General features: G+C 38.1%; 1 protein-coding gene across 1 annotated transcript in view; it reads left to right on the top strand.

The window, feature by feature from the left end:
• KMT2C (lysine methyltransferase 2C) overlaps window positions 1-25941 on the top strand; it is a 194642-nt gene that overhangs the window by 107033 nt on the left and 61668 nt on the right. The window contains 12 exon segments of the mRNA XM_027648467.1: window positions 1844-1958; window positions 2783-2955; window positions 3723-3883; window positions 6480-6593; window positions 7972-8711; window positions 16293-16412; window positions 18822-18938; window positions 21648-21749; window positions 21930-22034; window positions 23199-23380; window positions 24049-24213; window positions 24792-24901. Coding sequence (XP_027504268.1) covers window positions 1844-1958; window positions 2783-2955; window positions 3723-3883; window positions 6480-6593; window positions 7972-8711; window positions 16293-16412; window positions 18822-18938; window positions 21648-21749; window positions 21930-22034; window positions 23199-23380; window positions 24049-24213; window positions 24792-24901 — 2204 coding nt within the window.

Genomic DNA, 25941 nt, shown 5'->3' on the forward strand with positions numbered 1-25941 from the left:
CAGATGGACCACTCAGTGGATAAGGATTTGGCTCAGTGGTCACACTCAAAGGGTTGTGATCAACAATGGGATGTTCAGGTGGATACCAGTGATGAATGTGGTTCCTCAGGGCTTGGAACTGGGACTGTCACTGTTTAATGTCTTTGTCACGACATGGACGGTGGGATCGATGCACCCTCAGCAAGTTTGCCAACGGCCCCAAGCTGTGTGGTGCAGTCAACGTGCTGAAGAGAAGGGATGCCATCCAGAGGGACATGGACAGGCTGGAGAAGGGGGGCCTGTGTGAACCTCATGAAGTTCAACAAGGCCAAGTGCAAGGTCCTGCACTGTGGTTTGGGCAAATCCAAACACAAGTACAGGCTGGGCAGGGAAAGGTTTGAGAGCTACCCTGAGGAGAAGGACTTGGGGGATTTGGCAATGGGCACTTGCAGTCCAGAAAACCGTGTCTTGGGCTGCATCAAAAGCAGTGTGGCCAGCAGGTCAAGGGAGGAGATTCTCTCCCCGTCTTCTGCTCTCATGAGACCCCATCTGCAGTGCTGCCTCCAGCTCTGGGGTCCCCAGCACGGCGGGGTTCCCCACCAAGGAGGACTTGGACCTGTTGGAGCGAGTCCAGAGGAGGCCATGAAGATGATCAGAGTGCTGGAGAACCTCTACTATGGAGACAGACTTGAGAGAGTTGGGATTTTTCAGCCCGGAGAGAGAGAAGACTCCGGGGAGATTTTAGAGCACCTTTCAGTGCCTAAAGGGACAACAAGAGAGCTGGAGAGGGACTTCTTACAAGGGCATGTACTGATGGGGCAAGGGGAAATGGCTCTAAATTGAACGAGGGTAGATTTGGGTCAGATATTAAGAAGAAATTTTTTACTGTGAGGGTGGTGAGACACTGGCACAAGTTATCCAAAGAAGTTGTGGCTGCTCCATCCCTGGAAGTGTTAAAGGCCAGGTTGGATGGGGCTCTGAGCAACCTGGTCTGGTGGAAGGTGTCCCTGCCCATGGCACAGGAATTGGAATTAGACGATCTTTAAGGTCCCTTCTGACCCAAACCATCCTATGATTCTATGATTAATTAATGCAGGATGGCAATTTTTTGCCACTGTTGAAGAAAAGCATTTTAAGCATACCTCCATCCAAAGAGAGTGTTTTTTAAAATATCAGGTCTCCCAGGTAATGAGGTAGTATCTAGTATGTGTAATGCCACGTACTTTGAAGCTTTATCGAGGCAAATCTTGTTTCATACTTACTTATTGAGTTAATTTATTTAAACTGAGGCAGAACACAGTGCCTTTAGATATTACCAAACTATTTGTCTTATTCTCTACAAATTTATTTTATCCCTGGGATTTGTGGTGGAGCTCTGTAACACACGATTGTAGAAAAATTGAAATCTCTTCCTTTAATGTTTGTTTTGCTCTTGCAGTCATGTTGGTTGACACTGTAGAAGCTCTGGTAGTCAGAGGTGATGGCTTCTTTTTTCTTTGGAAAAATTGCAGTCAGAATGTAGAAAAAAGTAAAATTGGATGCTCTCTTCAGAAAGAAATAAAACACATATTGCAGATTCTGAGCTGATTTCAGTACAGAAAGGCCATTAAATCTGCCTACACATGTGTAAATGAGAATGGACCAATACCTAGAAGAGTGATTGCACTGGCTCAGCACTTAATAAATGAATAGTGGTCTGCGCTCATATTTGAAAATTAATTTGAAGGCATTGTCTCTATTTGTAAGTAGTATTTGTTTATTTTCATGTGTTCAGCTGTGTACCTTCCTGTTTAGGCTTTTCATTAAGCAGATATTTTGTTGTGGCTCGCTTGAATAATTTTTAACCCCTTCCTACCTTCCTTAGACATTCTGGAGAAGACAACAAGATGCTGGTGTGTGACACATGTGACAAAGGCTACCACACTTTCTGTCTACAGCCGGTTATGGACGCCGTTCCAACAAATGGTTGGAAATGTAAAGTAAGTGGGAAGCTTTCAGAACACTTCCTCATCTTTACAGGGGCCCAAGCTTTGTTACCCACATTATGCTGTTCCAGGTGTGTTGTGGGCTGCTGTTGCTGTGTAACATGACTTGTGATTGCTGAAGGAGTCCCACTTGTTTGTAAATCCTGTGGCCCTGCAGCTGCTCCGTGACGGGAGCTGTCAGTGCAGTGGCTGAAGCAGCCTTTGTAGGACAGTAAATCAACCTCCACAGGGGAAAGAGAAGTGTAGAATCCAGGTGGATAACCTTCACTTAATAACAGCTGCTCTCATGATCTGTTGTAAACTAAAATGTAAACTCAAGCCTGTAAAGTTGTGCATGTGATCTGTACTTGAAGGCTCTTTATATTCAACTACTTGCTTACTAGAGCAGCAGTTCTGTAGCTCACGAGTTCCTTTGCATTTGAGGAGGGCAGGATGAATTTGTTGGCTTTTTTCAGTAACTTCTTGAGTAAGTGTAAGTAATAACAAAAATATGATTTCAGCATAACAAAGGAAATCCCCATGTATGAGATGTATGTAACTTTGTATCAGTTTGTGACAGTCACATAAAATGACTGAGATTAGCAATAAAAATTTTGGTCTCATAAGAAATACTGCTTTCAAGTCAGGGAGTAGTGCAAGGAAACTTCTTGCTGTTGTGCAGGTTCTTCATGGGCTGTTATCAGATCCTGGATAATTTGGTTGTGTTACCAAGGACAAAAACTATTACATTTAGCTCAAAACAGGAAAATGTCAGTTAATGGCAGTTCTATCACATTGCAAAGTATCATAATTAACAACTAAATTCTTGTGATCTCTAGAACTGTAGAGTATGTGCTGAGTGTGGCACACGAACAAGTTGTCAGTGGCACCATAATTGTTTGGTATGTGACAGTTGTTACCAACAGCAAGACAACTTATCTTGTCCTTTCTGTGAAAAACTGTGCCTCCAAGACTTCCAGAAAGATATGTTGCATTGTCACATGTGCAAAAGGTAAGAATCCAAATTTTTGTTAAATCATACTAAAATGCATAGAGCTTATGATGAGCTGTGTGACATGGACGTGTTTCTGGGAAGGGTGTACACTGTGTTTGATGTGCAGTGCTGCAGCATCTTGTGCAGCTTCTTGATCCTTCATCCCTGAATACAATGAACAATAGTGGGTAGCTTTATTTTAATCTCAGCAAATAAGTATTAATTGGCAGTTACCTGAGGGTACCTGGCAGTTGCCTGCTGCAGCTGCTTCTTAAATTGCACCTATTTTGTGAGGAAGCAGACTAGAAAAGGCATTATCTTAACATTTAAAAGACTGTTGTTTGCAATGATCTGTTTTGTTTTTTTTTTTTTAATTTTCAAGTATGTGTTTTCTGTTTTTGTTTATGTGTTTTCAAGTATGTGTTTTGCTATTCCAGTAATAAAAAAATAAATTAAAAAATAGCACTATTTACATTTTAAGAATTTAAACTGTGTTTCATATTCAATGCTATTGTATCTTGCTGTGCAATATGATGATGTTACTATACATGTTGTAGAGTCCAGTTGGTTTTAGGGACAGTTTAGGTCTTCATGTTAAATTTGTTCACTGCTTGACATGCTGATGTATCATGTTTATTTTTTTTAAATTTTCCATAATTAAGCATTGGTTGAAAATCTTTATTTCCCCATTGTATTGGGAAACAGTGCTATTTTTAATTGTTTTTTACTATGATGCTTTATATTTTTGTTGTTAAGTCATGGTCACAATAAATTAATCTCCCCAGGTGGATTCACACAGAATGTGACAGATGTCCAGGTAGTGAATTGGAGTCTCAGTTGAAAGACTACATCTGCACTCTTTGTAGACAAGGAGAAGGGGATCACACTCAGTCATGTGATGTAATGAACACTTCTGAACTCATTCCTGAACCTGACAGCATAACAGGTAATCAAATGTAAACTTCGCAGTTCCAAAGTGCTGACATCAAATATAGCATCTGTAGCTGTCTCAACAAGTCTTTTGTGAACCAGCCACTCATATTCTGCTCTGTGGAGTTCATCCATTCCTTTATTTAACAGCAGCTGCTCAAACAATCCATGGGTGAGCTGTCTTCTCCATACAGCTTCAGGATCCTGTATACAAACATGGGCTAGTAAGCACCTTAATTGTGCTTCTCAGCCTTCCAGCTGCTCAGACTGTAGCTATAAACTTCTCTAATTTTTTTTTTTTTATACGGTACAGTTCATAAATGTATTTATTTAACAGCCTGTTTTATTCATTTGTGCCTGCCTTCCAGGCAAAGGCAGCTTCTGGCAGATGTTCCTGGAGACATCCAATTCTCCCATTTCTCCCTTGCTACTTGCCAGTCTCATAGTGCCTCTGCCCCTCACTATGTCCAGGAAGGACACAGCAGTAGGAACTGGGCTGTGTTCAAAAGAGAGGTGTATATTTAACTAAACAGCTTTTAAACAGGTGTCCTTTTTCAAAGCAATATATGATTAGTCACTTTATTTCTGAAAGATTCTTGTCTAAGTGGACAAATCAAGCAGAAGGTGGAAAGGAAAGTTGTGAAACAGTGTCAAGTATTTTATAAAAAATTACTCAGTAGCAGTAAGGAGGCACAGAGGGAAATTGGATCTGTTGATCTGAGTCTGGTGGGTCATCCACAAGAGCTGTGCAATGAACTCTTAACTAAATGCTCTTGTGCATTTCACACCACGAGCTCTGTCGGGCAGCACCTGTGCTCATGCTGCCTGAATTTCCCTGGGGAAGTACAGTTGTGGTTAAATTTAGAAGCAGGTAAAATGTAACATGTGCATTTTTTATCCTTAAACAGCAGTGCTTGTGCATTGATTTTGTGTTAAAAGAAATCTATAGCTCTGCTGCATAAGTATCTGTGCTTTTGAAAGTCTAAAATTCTGACAGGAAAGGGGAAATGCTGGACCACAGCAAAACTCTAATGTTTGTGTTCAAAGTGATGTTTTGTGTAAACAAGTCATACTCTTTGATGGTAGCCTGTACGTGTAAGTGCTTACCTTTTGTGAGCAGTGTCATGGTTTGAGATCCCCAAAATCTAATTCCCTAGCTCCATTCCCCCTCCCACATCTCAATCCAGTGTGAGATGGGTTTTTTCCAGACAAACACACCAGACTAAAAATGGGGAAAAGGGAAGATGAAAGACATGATGAAAAAGGTACTCCTGGAGGAAGGACAGTGACAGTAGGTAAATGTCTATCAGTGAATCGAGTTAGTGGCCACTTCAGCCTTTGAAGATCTTCCCTTCTGAAAGGTTAGGAAAGGCTGTTGGACTCTCAGGCACTGTACTTAGAACACTTCAAAGATGTCCAGAAATTACAATGGGACAACGCCCAATCTCCTACTGAAAACCCTTTTGAATAAGTCAGAGGTGTATCTGAAGGGCTAAAGTTCTAAGTAATGCCCTTGTTAGGATTTCTAGCTACTAGAAGCATCGACAAGCATCCTCTTCTCTCCAAGGAAGAACAGGACTGTCATCTCAGCTACTAGGAGTAATCTGGAGCTATTACATTAGTACAGTCATGCAGTGTTTTATACCCAGGAGAGCACTTCTGTACTTTAAAATCAAATTTGGAGCCAATCTAAATGATCATTTCCTCGAAGTTAAAATATCACTTAAAAGCTGGCAGAGTCTGAGAGCAGCTTTTAGGGTGCTAAAAGTAGCATCACCTAATAGTTTCTGTCTTTCTGAACTTAAAGAAACTTTCTTGATGCAGAAAGCTATATTTGTTTTACTGTTTTTGTGCTAACATCCATGAAGAATCAGTTCCCTTCGAGTTAATGCTTGCTCTATATTTTGTTTTTCGTACTTCTAGTTTATATAATGCATTTTAATGAATTTCCTTAACTGAAAAAGCTTTTGCACAAGGAAAAAAAATAAGTATTTCCTGTTTCCGGGCTCTATAATGATACTGTCAGCCAAAGAAACACTCAATAGTACCTTTTCCATGTGAATTCATTAGTTTAATAGGAGGAACTGACAGATAAGATATCCTAGCTTTAAAGTGGCAAAGTTTAGTTTTCATATTGTTGAACAGATAGGTTGAAAATCAGTGTTCCGAGTGCTGATAGTAGATGGAACCTCATATCTATGCCATAAGCCACTGTAGTATTTGTATAAAAATCTGAAGCCTTCATGTTACAAGTTCTGTTGAATTTAACAGACTTGAAATTTAAGAAAAAACTTTTTTGTATTGCTCAGGTTATGCAAAAGTGACTATGTGTATGTTTTCACAATTAGGGGTATGTAATTGCTTTACAGGCATGTTTCACCATCTGAAAAGTATAAAACATCTTCAGTGTTAATGAGTCAAAGGTTCTTAATTTTTAAGGAGTACTATGTAGTGTCCCTAACCTTCTCATTGACCTGACTTGTCCTAACTCCTATCATCATTAAACATCAATCTCTTTAGCCAAAAGGTCAAACAGTCACAGCAACTACTGATGCCAAAGTAATAGAATAAACATCATAGCAATTTTATTAACTTCTTTGCTTCTCCTTCAGCTTGTACAAATGAAATGGAAATGGAGGGTGGTGGAGAGGATGTGACATTTCAGGAACAACCTGTTACTGGTGATGACCCTGATCAGGAATCAGCTGTTGGACATGTCCCAGAAGGTAAGAAAGGGTTTTGCACTCTGAGAAAATTCAATTCAGAACTCCTCAGTACCATTCAGTAAGATCTCTAGTACTTTATAAACTTTAAAAGAAAAAGTGCCTAGAAAGCAGAAGGAGACATATTGCCACAGTTCTGCTATCTGAGCTCTCAAGCAAGAGTATAAACTCTTTTGCTGAAGAAGGATGTTACTGAGAGCAGAGGTACTCTTCAGAATATTTGTGTAGGAGAAAGTTGTTTTACTTTTTTGTTGGGACTGGCTTTCTCCAAAAGTTGGAAAAATAGTTAGATACTTCTATACACTGGAATTTTATAGTAAAAAACAATGATTTGTTGCTATTCAAATACAGTAATTCACACTTCCTCTTCAAGGCTTTTTGGTTTTTTATTTTTATCTGCAAATAACTGGATTGGATTAATTTCTCCTGGTGCGCTTTGGGCACATCTTTTTTTGCCTTTTTTTTTTTTTCTCTTTTTCTTTTCCAATTTATTCTTCATGGTTGTAACTCCACAAGTATCTTTGCTTAAGGATTTCCCATTTTCTTTTTTTACCTTTTGTAAATAAAAGATAAGTTGTTACATTAAAAACTCTTCCAGACAGGGTGTGTTGCAGTAGCTGATCATTTGTGTTCTAGGAATAAATATATCTTATCAAACACATGTGAAGTGTAATAGAAATTAAGTGGTCTGTAAGAGAATCAGGGTCCATCAAAGGAGGATATGAGAAGCCAAATTCAGAGCAAAGAATGTGGTTCTTTATGGAGTGGAACAAGAACTCTGGAACTCCTTGATGAAGAAAGTTGTGGATGAAAGGTGCTTGGTTTGGTTGAAGGGAAGGCTAGACAAATATTTTGGAAAGAAATCCATGAGACATCAATAAATTAAAGAACAGTATCAATTTTTTTCATTTCAGGTGATTTCCTAAAGTCTGAAAGAGTGCTAGGAGGAAAATGTTCTTTATTTGTGCTTGTTCTCTTATTCTTAGCTATCTGCTTTTTTGAAGTGTTGGAAACACATACATTAATTTATGATAGCATACATCTTCAATACAGAGAAATTATAAAGGAGAAGCTACTTTTGGCTGCCTACCTGGAATTGTGTTCGGTTCCTCAAAAATTAATCTTGGGTCTACTTCCTTGTGATTCATTGTGCTGTTTTCAGGGAAGAAAAAAAATGAGCAGAAAACATAGACTACTGTAAGCATAGGTACAAAGAAAGATATTTATGAAGTGTATTTTAAGCTACATATTAAATTCACCTAAGTAAAGTGATATGCCCTTGGCATGATTGATGTGTACCAAGTATACTTGTTGACCAGTACAGCAGTGTAGGGTTTTTTTTTTGTTTTTCACACTGAGCCTTTAATGTGGTTGTACTTAGTTACAGGCATATCACCGGAAGAAAAGACCCCACAACTGGAAACAGATGTCTCTGTTGAAATGAATTCAGCTGAAATGGAAATGTCTCCTAAAAAGACACCAGCGCCTGGTGACAGTCAGACTGAGAAAATGATGGAGGTGATGGAAGGGGTTCAAGCTGTAACACAGCAGGATTTAGACAAACAAGCTGAAGAGACAGAGCTGCCACAAGGTAGTGTGGAGGTCTCAGAAGTATCCACAGTAGACTCTCGGTCTCTGTCTTCAGTACCTGAGGCCGTAACTGTGACGCCAGAAATACTGGAGACTGAAAGCAAAGGAGATGTTTCTATCCCTGTAGAGCAACAACTGGAAATAATAAAAGTGCAAAAAGATGTAGAAAGAGGCGAAACTTGTGACAAGTCAGAAACACCAGCTCTTCTGGAAGTAGAAACTACTTCTTCGAATGAAGGTGTTGTAAATAGTTCACCACTTGGAGACAAACCCATCAAATCACCAGCTGAGACTTGCCCCTCACTTCCCCCGTCAGTTAATATTAACAAGACAAACGTGTCTTCCTCGCCAGATGTTTCACTAGACTTACATTCTGCACGAGATGTCCAGCACAGCCAGCCCCCAGCACTGCCTTCCACTGCTGGGAGTGCTCTCCCAACAACTTACATATCAGTCACTCCAAAAATTGGCATGGGAAAACCAGCCATCACCAAACGCAAGTTTTCTCCTGGAAGACCCAGATCGAGACAGGTAAGAACGTGCAATGTCTCGTTATACATTTATGAAGCACATAGTTCAAATTTCAGAATGATGCACCAAATTCACCTATTTCTTATAGTATGCTTTTATTCTCTTGAGTGAGTGTGTAGTTTATTTCTTCAAGGAATTAATGTCATGGTGAATAATTGAAAGGTCAGCCATTGTAAAGGTTCTCTAGTGAGAAGGTTTTCTTTTGGCTCATGGTTAGAGCAAAGTAAAAGAGAACTTGTTGTGTTTTTCATACTTATGCTACAAATGCAGATATACATAATGCTGTGCCTTTTAACTTACCTCTCCATATTTTTCACATCTGCATTTATTTTGGCTAGTATTTTCAAAGTGTGTTAGAGTTTCTTGAACTGGCTTTATAGAAGAATCTGCTGCAACTCTTGTTTCCGTTCTGCTGCCAGATATTTTCTTGATCGACATTTCTAATGGTGTGGTAAATAATTTTGTGGTTTTGTTACATTAGCAAATACCATGCAAGCACTGTCTTGTACAAGTGGTTGTGGTTTGACTGGGATTAAATTTGATAAGTGAAAAGAATCCTTAAGTCTGTTGCTTTCTGCAACATCTTGCTCTCTATTCGGATTGTGTGGTTCTGGGGAAAATGGTTTATGAATCCAGAGTATTCATTTCATGTTTGCGAAATTCCATACAGAAAATGTGTCAGTGTGACAAATTAGTGTTACATTTCTTTTCTCATCACAATTTATTTTTAGTCTTTGGGACTTCTACGTTGATGATTTCATGCTTTTCTGAACTTAATGTTAAAAAGAAGCTTTTTTATATATTCTGTGATTCCTTCCATTTTTAAGTGTCACCTAAGAGTTCAAAATTCTTGGTTCTTAAGAAAAGGTATGAGAGAGTGTTCTGAAAGGTTAAAAGTATATAATAAAGGCAACAAACATAATATAAGAAATTAAATTTGAAAGGTTTTAGATTATCTCTGGTGTTTTTGTTATTACCCTTATATACAAGCATATATAAAAATAATTTTTCTTCATACTGTCTTAAAAATTAAATTAGCTTTCTTAGCTGACCATGCAAATTGATAAGGGATGGTGTTCTTATGCAGTCTAAAATGAATTCAGGTCTTCCATTGGGGAAGTTATTCTGTCTTCTTCCCTGTTTCAGTAAGAGCTGTGTTTATTTTTCTGTGCAGTTCACCCGTGCTCTGCATAGGAACCAACATCATGAGAGGGTAAAATCAGTTCACCACCAGAGAGCCCATTGAGGAAAACATGAAGGCTGACCCCAGCTGTAAATGCCTGTGGCAGAATAGATACATATCTTAAAAACAAACAAACGAACAAATCTGTAGAAGTAGCTATTTATTCCACGTATAGTACAGACACTGACCTTTTAATATGTGGTGCAAGTAACACAAAATTGAGTTGAATTGAGGTATAGAAGTCAGGTATAACACAAAATCCTTGCTGTGATGCTAAATCACAAAATCATAGACTCTTTTAGTTTGGAAAAGACCTCCAAGATCATTGAGTCCATCCCTTAACCCAGCACTGCCAAGTCCACCACTAAAACATGTCCCTCAGTGCCACATCTACATGTCTTTTAAACCCCTCTAGGGATGGTGACTCCACCACTGCCACAGGCAACCTGTTCCAATGCTTGACAACCCTTTCAGTGAAGAAATATTTCCTAATATCCAACCTAAACCTCCCTTGGCACAACTTGAGGCTGTTTCCTCTTGTCTTGTCATTTGTTACTGGGGAGCAGAGACCCAACGCTCCCCTCACTAAACCTCCTTCCAGGCAACTGTAGAGAGAGATGAGGGCTCCCCTGAGACAATCTGTTCTCCAGTTTGCAAATCATATTTTAAAATAGAAAAAGCTTGTATGTAATAGAACTTTTCAGAAATCAACTTGATTATTAGGACCTTTCTTCTGTTTCCACTGAGCTTAGGAATTAATTCTGTGTTTCTTGTGCTGCAGGTAGATTTTCTAGGTCACTGTGCAGTGAGGTGTATATATCATATTTGCAGAAATATGTATGTACCTTAACAGTGACAAAATTCTGTCCAGTGCACTAAGTTTCTACTCTGAGCTTTTGATGAGGGACTGAAACCTGTTGAATGGCAATCTGAAGACTATAAAAAAAGAGATTCTGAAATGTCCAGTTACAGGCAGGTGTTTGCCTTTTGAGCAAGATGTAGTTGGACAAATCCACAGTTTGTAAGGCATGTATTTGAATGCCTTTGGATTGCAGACAGAAGTCAGTTTAGTTTTATTTTGTGGGGTTCTTTTTAATTACTATTTTTGCTGAAAAGAATCGTGCATTTTTCCAAATGGAGAGTTGTGGATAGGAGCAGAAACAATCATAGAATAGGTGAAGTTGGAAGAGACTACAGTGTCTGGTCCAACCTACTTGGTTTATAATAGATCCTTCATAAATAGTCTGATCACTCTGTGAACCCTGAAGACAAGCCAACATGAGCCAATTTCCACAGATGGTAATATTCTTCACTTTTTCCTAGAAGCTTACCTTGGTGGAATGTCCTCTTCCTGTTTAAAAAATATAATAAAATATCCATTACAATGGGTTTATGGAGCTTCACATAAAGAAGAATGAGAAAAAAACAATTTGTCTTGATCCTGAATATATTGCTTCTCAATTTTGTAAGACACATGCTTCAGTGGAGTCAGGGGAATCGATATAGAGGAATAGTTTCTGATTTGGATTTGTTCTCATTAAGTTTAATATCTTGTACTGGGCAGTAGGATGAATTATTAGCCCTTTCTACAGAATCTATTAATACGATTGTGAATAAAATATATTTGAGTAATTGTTCTGTTTCGCTACTGAATACAAACTTATGCATAATTTGAAGTGACTTCCTATGCTGGATATTAGTATTTTGCTTTAGTGATGTGTCTGCAACATCACATCACTCCAGTTTGGAAAGGACTAAAACCCATCTCACGAATGGTGAAGACAATATTCTGCTTTAAAAGGCTTCCTGAGTCCCTTCCAGGGCTGCACTCTCAGTGCTGATGTTGTCACCACCTGTCACCCTGCTGGCATTTTTGCTGGCATCCCAACTTTGGTTGGAAGCAACAGGAGAAAATCTGCCTTCTAACCAAAAGGGGAGCTCTGTATAAATCAGTATGTGGCTACAGTTACACAGGTACAAATTTCTTTGCCTGTACAAGCTTATTCCACTTCGGACAATGTGGTTTTTTCTGTGTCAGCTCCTATCAGCAAGGTGCACTTCTGCTGACAGTATTTTTAGGGTGGCATGTTATCCATACCTTCAGCTATAGGTGAGCTGCATCCAGCCCTGTGAGAGGACCTTCTGCTTGCCAGGCTGAGCATCTCCCTGACTTCCTTTGGGTTTATTCCGTGGGCTGTCTCCTTTCTTTTTCTGTTAGCCTATTCCATAGTGAAGCCAAATTAGTTTTCACATATATATGAAATTTAGTTGTTCACAGATCACAGACATTCACTGGTAGTTGCCAGCAGTGCTGTCCTTTGGGTTGTGTCTGTACAGTATCTTCTCCATGGAATATGCAGATTCTCCACTCTTGCCTGTAGACTCCAAATTTATGCCAGGTACAGGACCTCTTTTTAACCATTTTCATATTTCTTTTTTCTGAAGCAGTAGTCTTAAAAGAAATTATCATCTAAGTTTGTTAATGACTAATCTCACATATATCTAGTTTGAAAAAAAATCTTCACAAGGAAAATGGCTATTTTTTTTTTCCTGTGGAGGTTATTCAATAAGTGGCATTGGGTACATTCTATGTACCTGAATTGAAGAAATCTGTGTACCTGAACTGAACAAGTTTAAAATAGTTATTTTTGCTATGGCAATGTGTCCTGGAAGGCATGAGATGAAGTCAACAAATGGAAGGCATTACAAATTGTGGCAGTGTAACAGTGGTAGGTAGAGTTGAGAATGATTTGTAGGATAATATTGCATATTAAATAATAGACTTCTACTGTTTTTTAATACCATAAGTATTATTTTATTATTATTTTAGAGTGTGTTCCTTGAAAAAATACCATGATTAGAAGTACTTAATTTTCATCATGAAGATATTGTTTGTCACTATTATGCAACTCACTGCATATTTGTAGGTGTTTTAAGAGATTTTCTAAAATGACATCAAAAAGGGTTTGGTTGTATGTCCTTTTTTGGGTATTATGGCATTTCTGATGTCTTCACTTACATGGTACCACTAAGGATGTTGTTGTAGAGGTAGATGTTGGAAAAAAAGATCAGAAAGAGTTTTTTTCAAGGATTAGTTTTTGTTACAGTTTTTATGTTTGGTGGTTGGTTGTTTTGTTGTTTTTTTTTTTTTTTTTTAATGAGGGGAGCTGTGTTTTGAACTGATTAAAGTTTGTTCACAACCCTAAAATTACATTAAATATTAAATTGCAAATCCAGCTTTATGCACTTGTGATTGCAGTCAAATTCAGAAAGCATTAAGCAGCTAAACACAGTCAGTGGTAATTTAGTGAGATCTCCTGACCCTTGCTGACATTGGGTTTCCTTTTGTTCTAATTTACTTGCAGCTGTGTTGTTCAGTTTTGAGGACTCAAGAATATGATGGAGAATTAGAACTTCCTGTTTCTGTCACAGTACATAATAATTGCAGAGGTTCTGATGTAAATGAACTGAATAGAACTTTCTCTTCAGTGTTGTGTGCTAGTAGGCATTAATTAAAAGCCAAAACATAATTAATGCATCTCTTTGATGTATTTCATTTGTTCATAGTATTGTGGAAGTGTGTGTTTTTAATTAAGTTTATCTGACCAAGAATTCAAATTGTTCTGATCTACAATAAAACTTGGATTAAATTTCCAATTTAATTCTTAACAATATGGTTCATGAATCATATAGAATTAGTTTTGTTTTGCAAGACTGAATATTTCATATTCATATTTAATGTTCATTTAGCTTTTTAATCTTTTGAATATACTTAATCATTAGAAAAGTGTATCTTTTTAAAAGGAAAATAATTTTGTACCTCCCTAATAAGAGTAGGTAATTTTAGTTGTTGATAAAGTATTTTCAGCATGTTTAAGATCTGGAATTGTGACCTTTAGTCATCACATTGCCTCCTTTATAGATTGATGTAAAGATTGTTTCTACGATACATAGATTTTCTTAGTGTTACTTATACAGATTTTGAGTGGCCATTTTATAAGAACAGTTACTTACTATGCATCATTAATTTTAGAAGTATAGGGGGAAACTGTAATTAAAAATCAATTGATGTTTTAAATTCATCTTGCTAAAACTGATGGTTATTTGATATTAAACCCATGGCTAGTATAGTTAAGGTAAATTTCCTATTGCCACAAACCTGCTGATGTAGTTGCTAATTGGTGTGTCAGTTGATGAATCAAACCTCTGTGTCCATTTTGCTTGCTTTCCCCCCATTTCTGACTTGGTGTCCCTGTTCTGTCATGAATTTATGTCCTGAGTGTGAACAGGGACTCTCATCCATCTCTAGGTTTGCAGGTGCAGAAGGTTTCTGCTCCACACCATTCCCCTCTCAGAGGCTGATGATCCTTTTGATCTACTGGGTTGTTTGTGTGATGACCATCTCTCTGAAACCAAGCAAAAAACTAGGGTAGAAAAAAATCTTACAATCTAAACTGTTTAATCCAGCACACTCACTGTAGCCCAGGTGCAGGTGAGCAGTTGCTGGCACTGGCAGTTCAGCTGGAGTGGATTTTAGAAGCACCTTGGCAGAGGGGAGGCAATGATGGGCATTTAAAAACACACAGGTGGTCTGGGCACTTAGCAGTTTGTAGGTTCTGTGTCTGATTTACCACCTTGTGTGGGCGGAGTTGTCTAGTTTTTATTTTTTTAAGTCCTGTATTGTCCATATTCCCTTTCCCATGCAGGCAGAGATGAACTCCTAGAAAGCAGATTTATGCTGAAAACCACCGTGTCCACACTGTGGGTTGTACCAAATATTGGCTTTTTAACATGTGACTTTTATGCATAATTGGGCTTTTAGGTCACTAATGAACTTTCTTTTGGATCTGTTGTGCCAATTTGAATACTGAGCTCACTGAGCAGCACAGGTTACAGCCCACCCAGCTCTGCAAGCACGAGATGTCTGATGAGCTTTTCCTCATCTCCTCAAGGGGATGGGAGGTGTTGGCTCATGCTCATCTTCATCAGCAGATTGAGCTGACCTGGCTGGGCCTTACATGGATTAGGGAAGGCTTGTCCATGCTCCTTCTGGCCCGAAAGCAGGTGAGGGGGAGCCCTATTTTCAGTCAGTGCAGCTGTTAGCAAGACACCTCCTTACAGTCTGAGATTTTGATGACTCTTCCCACACATTCCTGATGGAGAGATTTCATTTCAGAAAAGAAAAATCCCACATTTTGCAAAGCTATCTCATTTTCCTTAACACTTATTATTGTATAGGCCAGCATTCTAAGGTGTAAATGTGTTTGGTCTTGCCCGTGTGAGCAGCTATGTCTGTGTGGATAGTTGGGACCATTAGTATGCATGTGGTTATTCCATGTTATCCATATGATTTTGCTGCTGAATGGCATTCTCAAGAAAGTAAACCTGTACTTTTCATCTTTTACTTGTCATCTGGATATTCGGTATTTTTTACTCTCACAAATTTAGAATTAGGAAAATATATTATCCTTTATCTATTCTAATGTGTACTTTTGGAATGAAGTTATTTATGATGTCTGTCTGCTGCACTCTTTATTCTGTGTTAAGAATCTGTTATCTTCCACAGATTTTAAAGTGTGTGAGGTACTTCAGCATTTTTTTTCTTGTCTATCTTAGTATTTTCTTATTGTTTTGCCTTATTTCTTGTGACAGAGTTATACAGTATCTCACCATGTACAACTATGTAATAGGGATAATAATCAATTAGTTAAAAAGAGTTTGTAAGTACCCCATATGGATGTGTATTCTTACATGTATATAGTAATGTTAAAATGTGATACCACAGCATAACATTAAAACACTGGGGTGAAAAAAAATTTAGCTGTGGGGTTTTATAGCGGTTTATTTATGGCAAACATGCAGGCACCTTGTTTCTTTTGTCCAGTGGTTTATTCATATTCCTTTTGTTTCACTTGCTTCTCGGACTAGTTGTTGCTGTGATTGTGGGTGGTTTAGTCTCAAAGGTCAACTAAGGCCATAACTTCTTTCAGAATGTGATTTGGGATATAAGAGGGGATGTTACCACCTCAAACTACAGTCTTCTTCATTGATACAATAAAACCTAGGGAAGTAATTTGTTGATGTTATGATTGCTTGCTTTCAATTTATATTGTGCTTTTTTATGAAACTCACTTTGTTGTACTTAACCATCAGTTGTGGGTTAGTATTTGTTTTAGGGTATATTTCAATAAGAACCTAAAAATTTCCTGCCTTCCTCTCACTCAGTGAACTAATAATTGACTACTTAAGTTAATATAGAAATGCCTATGCCTGCATGTGCTTTGCTTTTCAGATTTTTTTCTTTGTTGCTTGCTTTTTTTCTTTTTTCTTTTTTTTCTTATTTTTTTTTTTACGTTGCAAAGTTTTATACATCTATTTTCTCACCTACCGTATCCTAGGGGGCTTGGAGTACCAATAATACAGTCAGCCCACCTTCCTGGTCCCCAGACATTTCAGAAGGTCGGGACATTTTTAAATCCAGACAGCTTCCTGGCAGTGCCATTTGGAGCATCAAAGTGGTAAATAACTTGAATTTATTTTCATGTATCCATTGCTATCTTTCTGCTGTAGAGACTAGTGATGAAATTCTGTATCTCACAACTGAATTAGTCTTCCATTCTATTACTGTTTAAGGCCTCTAAAATTTATTGAAACTCTGGAGCTTTCAGGTTAAAAGAAATATATGCTTTCCAGAGTGTACAGTATGATGGCATTGCCCTGATTTCTACTGGCAAAGAATACTTTGTATTACCCAATTTTTGTGTGTGTTGAGTACATCACTTTTTGTGGTTGGCTTTACGTAGCTGTCAAAATAAATTACCTGAGAAGGAAAATGTCCTTAAGACTGGCAGTAAGGTAAGCCAGGCATGGAAAGGAGCAGAGATCTGAAGGATGGCTTGAATTTGTTGCTGTGGAGGAATCTTGCAGAGTACATTCAAAGTGACATCATTTTTAGCTGATGGGGAGATAAATAAGAACTTTCCTACCTGATTAGACGGACCAAAGCTTGTATCCACAGTGACATTTACCATTAAAAACACCTGAAGAAACTAAGTAGAATTATTGGTTTTAAATAAAGGCCAAAAAAGCCAAGTGATGACATTGACAAATAGCTGTAGCTTCTGAGTGATTTACGTTCATCTCACTTTAACTCTCATGCTAATTTTATTTTAATTTGACATCAGCTTAGCTTTTGCTGCTTCAAGCATTAATTTTCAGCTTAATATTCAGCATTAACATTGATACCAATACATGTTTATTCCTGTTACTAGTTGTGTGAAAATAACAATACTGATACCTCATCTGAAACAGAAAATGAGAGACATGTCAGAAGAATTTCCATCTTAAAAAATTGATGCTTGTATGTCCTGTGTGTGCATATGTATTAACTCCATAGATATCTAAGGACAACATTTTTTGTTTCACCTCAGTACATATAAATACCTCAGCCTTCAGTAGCATCTTTCCTTTCACTCCTCAAATAGCATTGTGATATATTACCTTGTTGTGTGAGAGAAACTGGATTTCTCTTTCCATTAACAGATGGATGTTAATAAAATTTTAACGTTGGGATCCTAGAATTCTCCCTTTGATTATGATCATAAACTTCTATATCTTCTTTAAAGCAGAAGTTGGCATATTTGAAAAACACTGTAAGGAATATCGAGCCCATAGTGCTGCTTTCCATCCAGGGAACTTGTGTCTCCATCAGTAAAGACTGTTCAGTGTTGGGGACACTGTCCCCTAGGAGCTTTGTGGTTCCATCCACACTGTTTTATGGTTTGCCTTGGTATTAAAAGTATTTTGCAGCAAATGTTTGGATTATGGGCACCATATCTAGATACTCTGTGGGGAGTTGGGCTGTACTAGGAACCGAGGTTATTCACAAATTCGAAATGCAGTAAATAATCTCATTGCTTATTTCATAGTAGGAAAGGTGCTTATTTGAGTATATGACATAATTATTATCAGTTACACAGATTAGAGGCTCTAAAACACATTATAAAGATGTCTGCTAATACCAGCCAGAATTTGGGGATGTTGTGAATATGTTCTTTTTCTCTCTGGAATTAATAAGGGAGGATTAGGAATCCTCTTCGTGCTTAGTTCCTTTTGAAATTAAAAAAAAAAACAAACCAGAAAACAACATTTCAAACCAAGTCACAGTATGCATAACAGGTAATTATTATTAAAAGCATACTTGCTTCTCCAAAGTTAATTGTAGTTGAAGATACTGTGAATACTCAAAAGCACAACACTGCAACTGTGCAGCTGCATCTTAAATAAGGAAGGGAGAAAAGAAGCTGTCTAAAAATATTGTGTAAGCACGTTATGGGGAATGTTGATCTGAGTGTAATTGATAGAATTAATATAAAAAGCTCTCTCTGTATCTGTGGAATTAAGAGAGTTTCGTGGAGCCAGCTCCTGCTTTGCTTTGGGAGCAGGATTGCATCCTAATAAATTCCAGGTTTTGCTTGATTATTCATAGCATAAGAAAAACATCTATGGTTACAAGTAATCAAGTGTCCAGACCCTTTTCAGAAGTCCCATGACTGTCTGAATTGACTGCTTAAAAAGAAAAGAAAAATGAATCATAGAATAAAAAATTTATTTTGGAAACTTTGCAACTATGGGGGAAAAAAAATCCATATTTCCAGTTATTCCTGAGCATAAAATAAACATTCCTGGTTTTGGCTGATTTCTCACTGGTGATAAAGGTCATCATATTATGCCATGTAAGTAGTTAAAGGTATTTCCTACTGATTTATGCAGTGATTTAATGACTATGGCCTCATGGGCTCACATTCACTTGAAATCATAGGGTGTTTTTTCACTTATGTTTTTCCCTAGATGCACTGAACAAGTTTGAATCCCATAGAACAAAAGAACTTCAGGTTGCATTTACATTGTTATATTATATTGAATAGGGCCGTGGATCAGGATTCCCAGGGAAGAGGAGACCACGTGGTGCTGGTCTTTCAGGAAGAGGTGGCAGAGGTAGATCAAAACTGAAGAATGGAGTTGGGACCGTGGTCATTCCAGGGGTAAGAACATTTTTTTTAAGTCTGTTAATGTAACATAATTTTATTCAGCTATAATTCTTGTATTAAAATACTTTATAAAACCAACTAAAAAGCACTAAAAAGCAGGGGGTGTTTGATAAAGCCTGGCTGTTACTGCTGGTGATGAAGAACTGGAACACCACAGCTTGATGGACCTGAGGCAATTTTACGCTGCTCTTGTCACTTGAAGACACAACTATTGGGAGTCTTAAGCATTCCTTCCATTTTTCTTGCATGGAAAACATGCTGGGTAAAGGCAGCACTGACTGGAATGACACAGAGTGGGAGAGCGAGGCTTGTGCATGAGAATGTCACAGCAGCCATAGGAGATTCAGAGCAGAGGTTCTTCTACCCAGGGGACCAAAACTGAGTGCTGGGGGGAGAGTACAGAACAGAAGGAGACATTTCAACAGTTTGTGGTTTGGGGACTTGCTGAACAGGAGGTGGTATCTTTGTCTTGGGCAGCCTGTGTTGGAGCTTTCTTTCGTGGATCTGCCCACTCATTTTTAAAAACTTTTGGAAACCATGTTAACGTTTTTCAATTGTACATTTTATTAGTCTTTTGTTTTAAGTTGCTGCCTGCTGGATTAGTTGCCTGCCCCTTAGTCTGCTGCTCTTAAAGAAGAGGCAGTGGAGAGCTGTTTTCTATTCACTTCATCCATGCCACTCATTTTCTATAGCTCTCCATCAATTCTCCTCCTTTTCAGTCCACTCTTGTCTTGCTAGACTGGAGAATCCCAGTATTTGGAGTTGTTCCTTATATGGAAGCTACTCCATATTTCTGATCATCCTTATCAGTTGTTTTCTCATGTTCTTTTCTTTACTTTCTGGACTTTCATCTGCCACTTTGTAGCCCAGCACTCGGCTTTATGAAGTTCTTGTGCAGTTCTTGACAGTTGTCTTTTGGGTTTTATTACTCTGAATATTCTAATCCTGTTGGCAAACTTTGTCACCTTGTTTCTCACTTGATTTTTCAGGGTGCACACGAGTGTGTTGAACAGCACCGCCTGTTAGCAGACATGCCCTGTCAGATTTCCACTAGTGCTGTTCTCCCACATAGAGAACTGATAATTTATTCTACTCTTTATCTTGTGTCTTGTGTCAGTACAGGGACTGTTCCTCGGTTTAACTTTTTTTTTGAGTAGTTTTGGTGAAGCACTTGGCCAAAAGAATTTGGTAACAAAGTAAGTTGCATCAATCAGATTTCCCTGTCCCCAGGGTTAGGGCACGTTAGGTAACTTGCTATAAATACAAAATGGGCATCACTCTCTGCAATTTACCTCAGAAATTTGATCCTTTGAGTCATCAAATAGATGGCAGCTTGAGAGTTCCAGAGCAGAGATGTGGCTGTCTTGTAGGGTAGGTGAAGTCAGCAATACCAAGAGACGAGCTCTTGCCAGATAAATGTTTGAAATGGGAATATTTTCTGTCCTTCAAATTCTGCTCTTTTGTAAGTGCAACCAATTCCAGGAACCTGTGGAAAAACAAGCAAGGGAAATCCTCTCCTTGAAAGTGTCAAGTTTCACGTGTTTTTTGATTAACTAGCTAGTTACAGCTGCAGTGCTCTCAACTGGTAATTAAAACACATTAATAATATATTCCCTTTTTAGCTGTTTCTCAGTAAAAGCTGAATTCCAGTAACAGTGTATCAGAAGGATTCCTGTAGCTGTTATAATGATATTTACATTTGTCCCTGGAGTGATGTTTGGGCTTGTAAAATATTTAAATTATTATTTAAACAAAACTATCTGTATAAGACTTATACTGTATTTAAAATAATACCCATTTATAAAATTGGAACAGCTGGTAAAACAAGGTTATATTTCTCTATTGTGCATTCGGTGTGCCCTTATCTTACTGGATCAAAGAATAAATAGTTGGGCCTGTTAGTTTAAATTCATGGATAGCAAGTTCTGCATAGCAGTATTTGCATGAAGGTCAGAACACAATTGAAGTCTTTTTTTCCCTGTTTCTCTTCCTGAGAAGCTGTATGTGCCTGTATATGCTGAATTAATAAAGGGCAGGTCAGGGTACCAATCTCTTGATCAAAAAGAAAATGACTGTGTACAGTCAGAGCTTATGGATTGAGATCAAAACAGCTGTTTCAAGTTCAGTGCAAGTTTTTATGGTCAAGATAGATAAGCCTCATAAAGAAACTGCTTACAGCAAGTAACTTTAGAACTCTGGCTTATTCCTCTAACATACTTGGAGCATTAGCTAAACCACATTTTAGGCAATATGGGACAAATTACATTTCTGCAATTGCTCTTTGAATTAATACTCAAAAGTATGTCACTGCAATTAACTTTTTGATAAGAAGTGTTTATATGCAGGGAACAGACCAGACTGGGCACAGTATGACAACTTCTGCTTAGTGATTTTTTTCTTAGACTATCTCTTTTCTTCCATTTTCATTTTGAAGTGCAATGGGATAATGTGTAAAGGGGAACAGAGGAGAGAGAGAGAGAATGTATATGTAAAATTGATAATACTGATAATGCTTGTACTGATGTGAAAATGTGAATTAATATAGCAATTTCTGATGGAGGTAGCTTTTTATGAAAGTTCATACTATATGAATAAATATTTGCAAAGCTCGTATTCTCTAGCATATTTAGAGAAAGTTTCACCTTGTCTCATGTCTTAGAAAATGTGATGTGCTTGCTATTCATGTTTTGTGTTTTTTAATAGGTCACAACTATGGATATTTCATCTAATAAAGATGAGGAAGAAAACTCGATGCATAATACAGTTGTCCTCTTCTCTAACAGTGACAAGTTCACTCTCCATCAGGTTAGGATAATAGTTATTGTATTTTAATTTTGTTTCCCAGCTTTTAATTAGGAAAAAAATGAATTAATGTCCTTGTTAGGAGTTAAATTATAGAGCAAGGTAGCTGGATTTTACAGGTATATGTTTTCAGAATGTAGTGTCTGGCACGTGTTGAAAGTCTGCTCTTCTCTGTCATTCCAGGATATGTGTGTAGTTTGTGGGAGTTTTGGCCAAGGTGCTGAGGGCAGGTTGCTTGCCTGTTCTCAGTGTGGTCAGTGTTACCATCCGTACTGTGTCAGTATTAAGGTGAGTGCTTTTGTTACATAAAAGAAATCATTTGATTACACTGTTTACATATTGTACTTTAATAGCACTATGCTGCCTTTGGTTTTGTGGTAATTAGGGGAGTCATTAACTTGTTAGATATTCATCAGCTAATGTGACCATTATTTGTATGCGACTTGTGAAAGACTTTAATTAAATGTCATTTTATAGTATGCATTGCCTCAAGAGAAATTAACCTTTTTGTAATTTCACAACCATAAATAGTGCTGATTATCCTGCAGTTGGTTAAAATAACAGTTTGAGATATAAGCTTAAAACCTAAACACAAACAGAATTAAAAACAAAGAAAAAATTATACTGCATCTTCATTTACTGGGGGCATAAGGTTTGGTTGATTCAATTTGCCTGTTGGCTGTCAGAATTGACAGCAGTTGGAGTGGTTAATTAATACATTTTACATTCATTAGTCTAGGAGAGAATGTGTGAAAATTAAATTTGAATGGTATGAAATGACCTAGCAAGCACAAAATAAGCTACTTACTGCAGTGTATACACTATACACATTTCATTGGTTATAAGTACATCTATGTAAAAGTGGGATTTTTTTTAAACATGTCACAAAACTTTATTTTACATGTACTTTACAAAATGCCATATGCGTGTTTCATGCAATTATAAATTGACTTTATGTTTATACACTGCTCTTACATTACATATTAACTCCAATAAGTTAGTTGTTTGCTTCAGATGACTAAAACAAACCCCAGCACTGGTTATTGTGGTCACATCATGACGTGAGACGATCAGGTCTGTGACTGCTTGAGGAACCAGAATGTGCATAAGTCTCTGGGACCTGATGAGGTGCATCCCAGGATCCCGAGGGAATTGGCTGATGTAGTTGCCAAGCCACTCTCCATCATATTTGAAAAGTCATGGCAGCCAGGTGAAGTGACTGAAAAAGGGGAACATTTCACCCATTTCTAAAAAGGGTAGAAAGGAGGTAAAAAGGAGGATCTGTTTGATCCGTTTCTGTTTATTGAAGCTTCAGAAAGTCTAAGTGACAAACAGCCCCTTGTGACGTGGGTGCTGTGCCCAGATGAGCATCCTGGGCTCCAGACCTTCATGTATACATTGATCACACTTCACAGAGCAGTTTTCAAATCATTTGCACCTTGCCATTTGCAGATTACTAAAGTGGTGCTCAGCAAAGGTTGGAGGTGCCTGGAGTGCACAGTGTGTGAAGCCTGTGGGAAAGCCACGGATCCAGGGAGACTCCTCCTCTGTGATGACTGCGACATCAGCTACCACACATACTGCCTGGATCCACCCCTGCAGACTGTTCCAAAGGGAGGCTGGAAATGCAAATGGTGTGTTTGGGTCTGGGGTCAGAAGTACTGACTGCTGGCCTCTTCTGTTTCTCCTTGTCACTTTGTATTTGTAATGTCAATTGAACTGTAATAATGTTTTAATTGTATCTAATCAGGTGTATTAAAGCAAACAAAATACTTTTGAATTGCTTCATTCAGTTATCAGTTTATTAGGGAAACTGTTATCTTCTCTTGGTACTGCTTCTTCATGCCAAAAAAAACTGCATAAGTAGAGGTGGAAAAACTCTTACCCCCAAAAAATTTCCAATTTACATTCATTGGAATGTTCATTCCAGCATTCAGTTGGAAAAACAAATGGTTGCTTCACCAAATTGTTCTCAAAACCCTTTGAAAACCATTTGGTTTACTTGGGTGAAACACAGACTAGACTTCTCACATGGTTAAGTCTCCAGATCTAGAAGTGAATGGCAACTGGAAGCAGGAACTCCTTTGACCTGTTGAGCTGTTACAAAAACCCATCTGCCTGTTTTTGCAGTTTGAAGGGAATTGTTAATTAGGAACTTTGTTAAAAAAGTATTAAAAATGTTTTTAAATGTTTGTTGTTAGACTAAGTTAAAACTTAATTACTCACCTGGTTTTAAGGAGAAGAACCACAAAATAATCTTCCTGTGAACTGAAAGTAACAGGTCATTTTGTCTGTTCTGCAGGTGTGTTTGGTGCAGACATTGTGGAGCAACTTCTCCAGGTTTAAGATGTGAATGGCAAAATAATTACACACAGTGTGCTCCCTGTGCAAGTTTGTCCACCTGCCCAATCTGCTATCGCACGTACAGGGATGAGGAGCTCATAATTCAGTGTAGACAATGTGATCGGTAAGGATTTCTAATATTTTACAGGTTTTTCCTGTTTAAAGCTTATTTTAATTTTTCCCCCTATTGTAAAAGCATAAAGATGAAGGGAATGGTCTTGTGGTAATGAACACTGGATTATTGAGTCTCAGAAGTCTCTTAGTAGTTCATTCCTAGTTCTACCACAGACTTAACTATCTGACTCTGGGCAAATTAATTAATCACTCTGTGTCTCTTCAGCCCGTCCCATAAAAATAAAACTAATTTACCTCACAAGGCTATTGTTGGGAGGCTAAACCTGGATTACATTGTATGAAATGATGGCAATATAGGGAGAAAATTATAATATTAAACCATATTTGGTCCGGGACATTGTTTTGTAGAGTTCTTTCCTGTGAAGGGAAATAGGTGGTCTGCTACTCCATATACACACCACAGTAGGGGATGCTGTATATGGAAAACCTCATTCTGTGGTTTCTCCCTTAAAGAATGCAAACTAAACAACTACTTCACGTTTACTTGGACCATAGGCTGATATTTGGGTCTCCTAAAACACCACATATTTCCTTTAAATTGTATTTTTTCCCCCACTTAATTTCTAGATGGATGCATGCAATCTGTCAGAACTTAAACACAGAGGAGGAAGTGGAAAACATAGCTGATATGGGTTTTGACTGTACCATTTGTAGGCCATACATACCACCAACAAACGGTAAGGAGACGAAACCAATGGCAGGATTGCACACTGCGATAAATAGGTTTGGGAATGTGTTACGGTTCTTGTCTCTGATGGAGAGTTGGCTCGTGGTAGAAGTAAGATTTTTTTTTTTCATGTTTATTTTAAGGGCCCTGGTGGAAGTGTCCTCAGCTCTTTCGCACCCTCTAGTGATTTGGCTGCAAGGCCAGAGGAAACCTAATGGGGAATTCTGGGTTGAGTTGTTGAAGATACGGATAAAGGACTAAAAGCATTTGGTATCGAAAGGGCAATAGGCATCTGACTCTGTCAAGTGCAACGAAGAAAGCCCAGTTCTCTAAAGTTACAACTGCAGAAGAATCTGAAAATTAATTCTAAGCAGAAAAAGGTTTTATATTTTGATGCTTTGAGGTTGTCTGAGGCAGCAGTACCTGTAACAACAGTCTGTGCAAGCATTTTCCCCCTCCTCCCTCATGTTTATGCCTTTATGCCTTTTCCTCAGCTCTCCCAGTATTCAAGACCAGTGCTTCCCTCCCTAGCTGCAATCTTTGAAAGAACTGGCCATACTTTTTTTGTTCAGGAGTTGTCACTTGCTTGTTAGCTAAAATGTATGGTTCATTCTGATGAACTTTGCACTTCTCTGGACATGGATACCAACTGTCAGTCTGTATTACAGTTCTACAGCAGTGGTACTTCAGGAGCTGAGGTTACTGCAGCTTAAGCACATTTACAGCATCTGATTCCATGGGATGGTGCTGGTTAATGTTCTGTGAGTGGCCTGTCAGCAGTTACACTGGCCTATGACATGATTTATGGTCTTGCTGCAAGAGTGATATCCCAGGTCTGTTTTCTCTGCGTGTCAGCTCACAGGAGTTTCTGCTTCGCTCTGCTGCTTTAACATTGACACCTATTGCCATTTTTAGCATAAGCTCATTAGTGTTCTTATTAACCCTTTGTTGGGGTGTCATGAGAGAACAGTAGGAGGAAGGTACAAGAACTAAGCAAATGTTTCAGGAAATACTCATATCCACCAAGAAGATGTCAGTAAGATTGACTTT

The sequence above is a fragment of the Corapipo altera genome, unplaced genomic scaffold (assembly GCF_003945725.1).
Source record: "Corapipo altera isolate COAL_440 unplaced genomic scaffold, ASM394572v1 47, whole genome shotgun sequence".
Classification (NCBI taxonomy): domain Eukaryota; kingdom Metazoa; phylum Chordata; class Aves; order Passeriformes; family Pipridae; genus Corapipo; species Corapipo altera.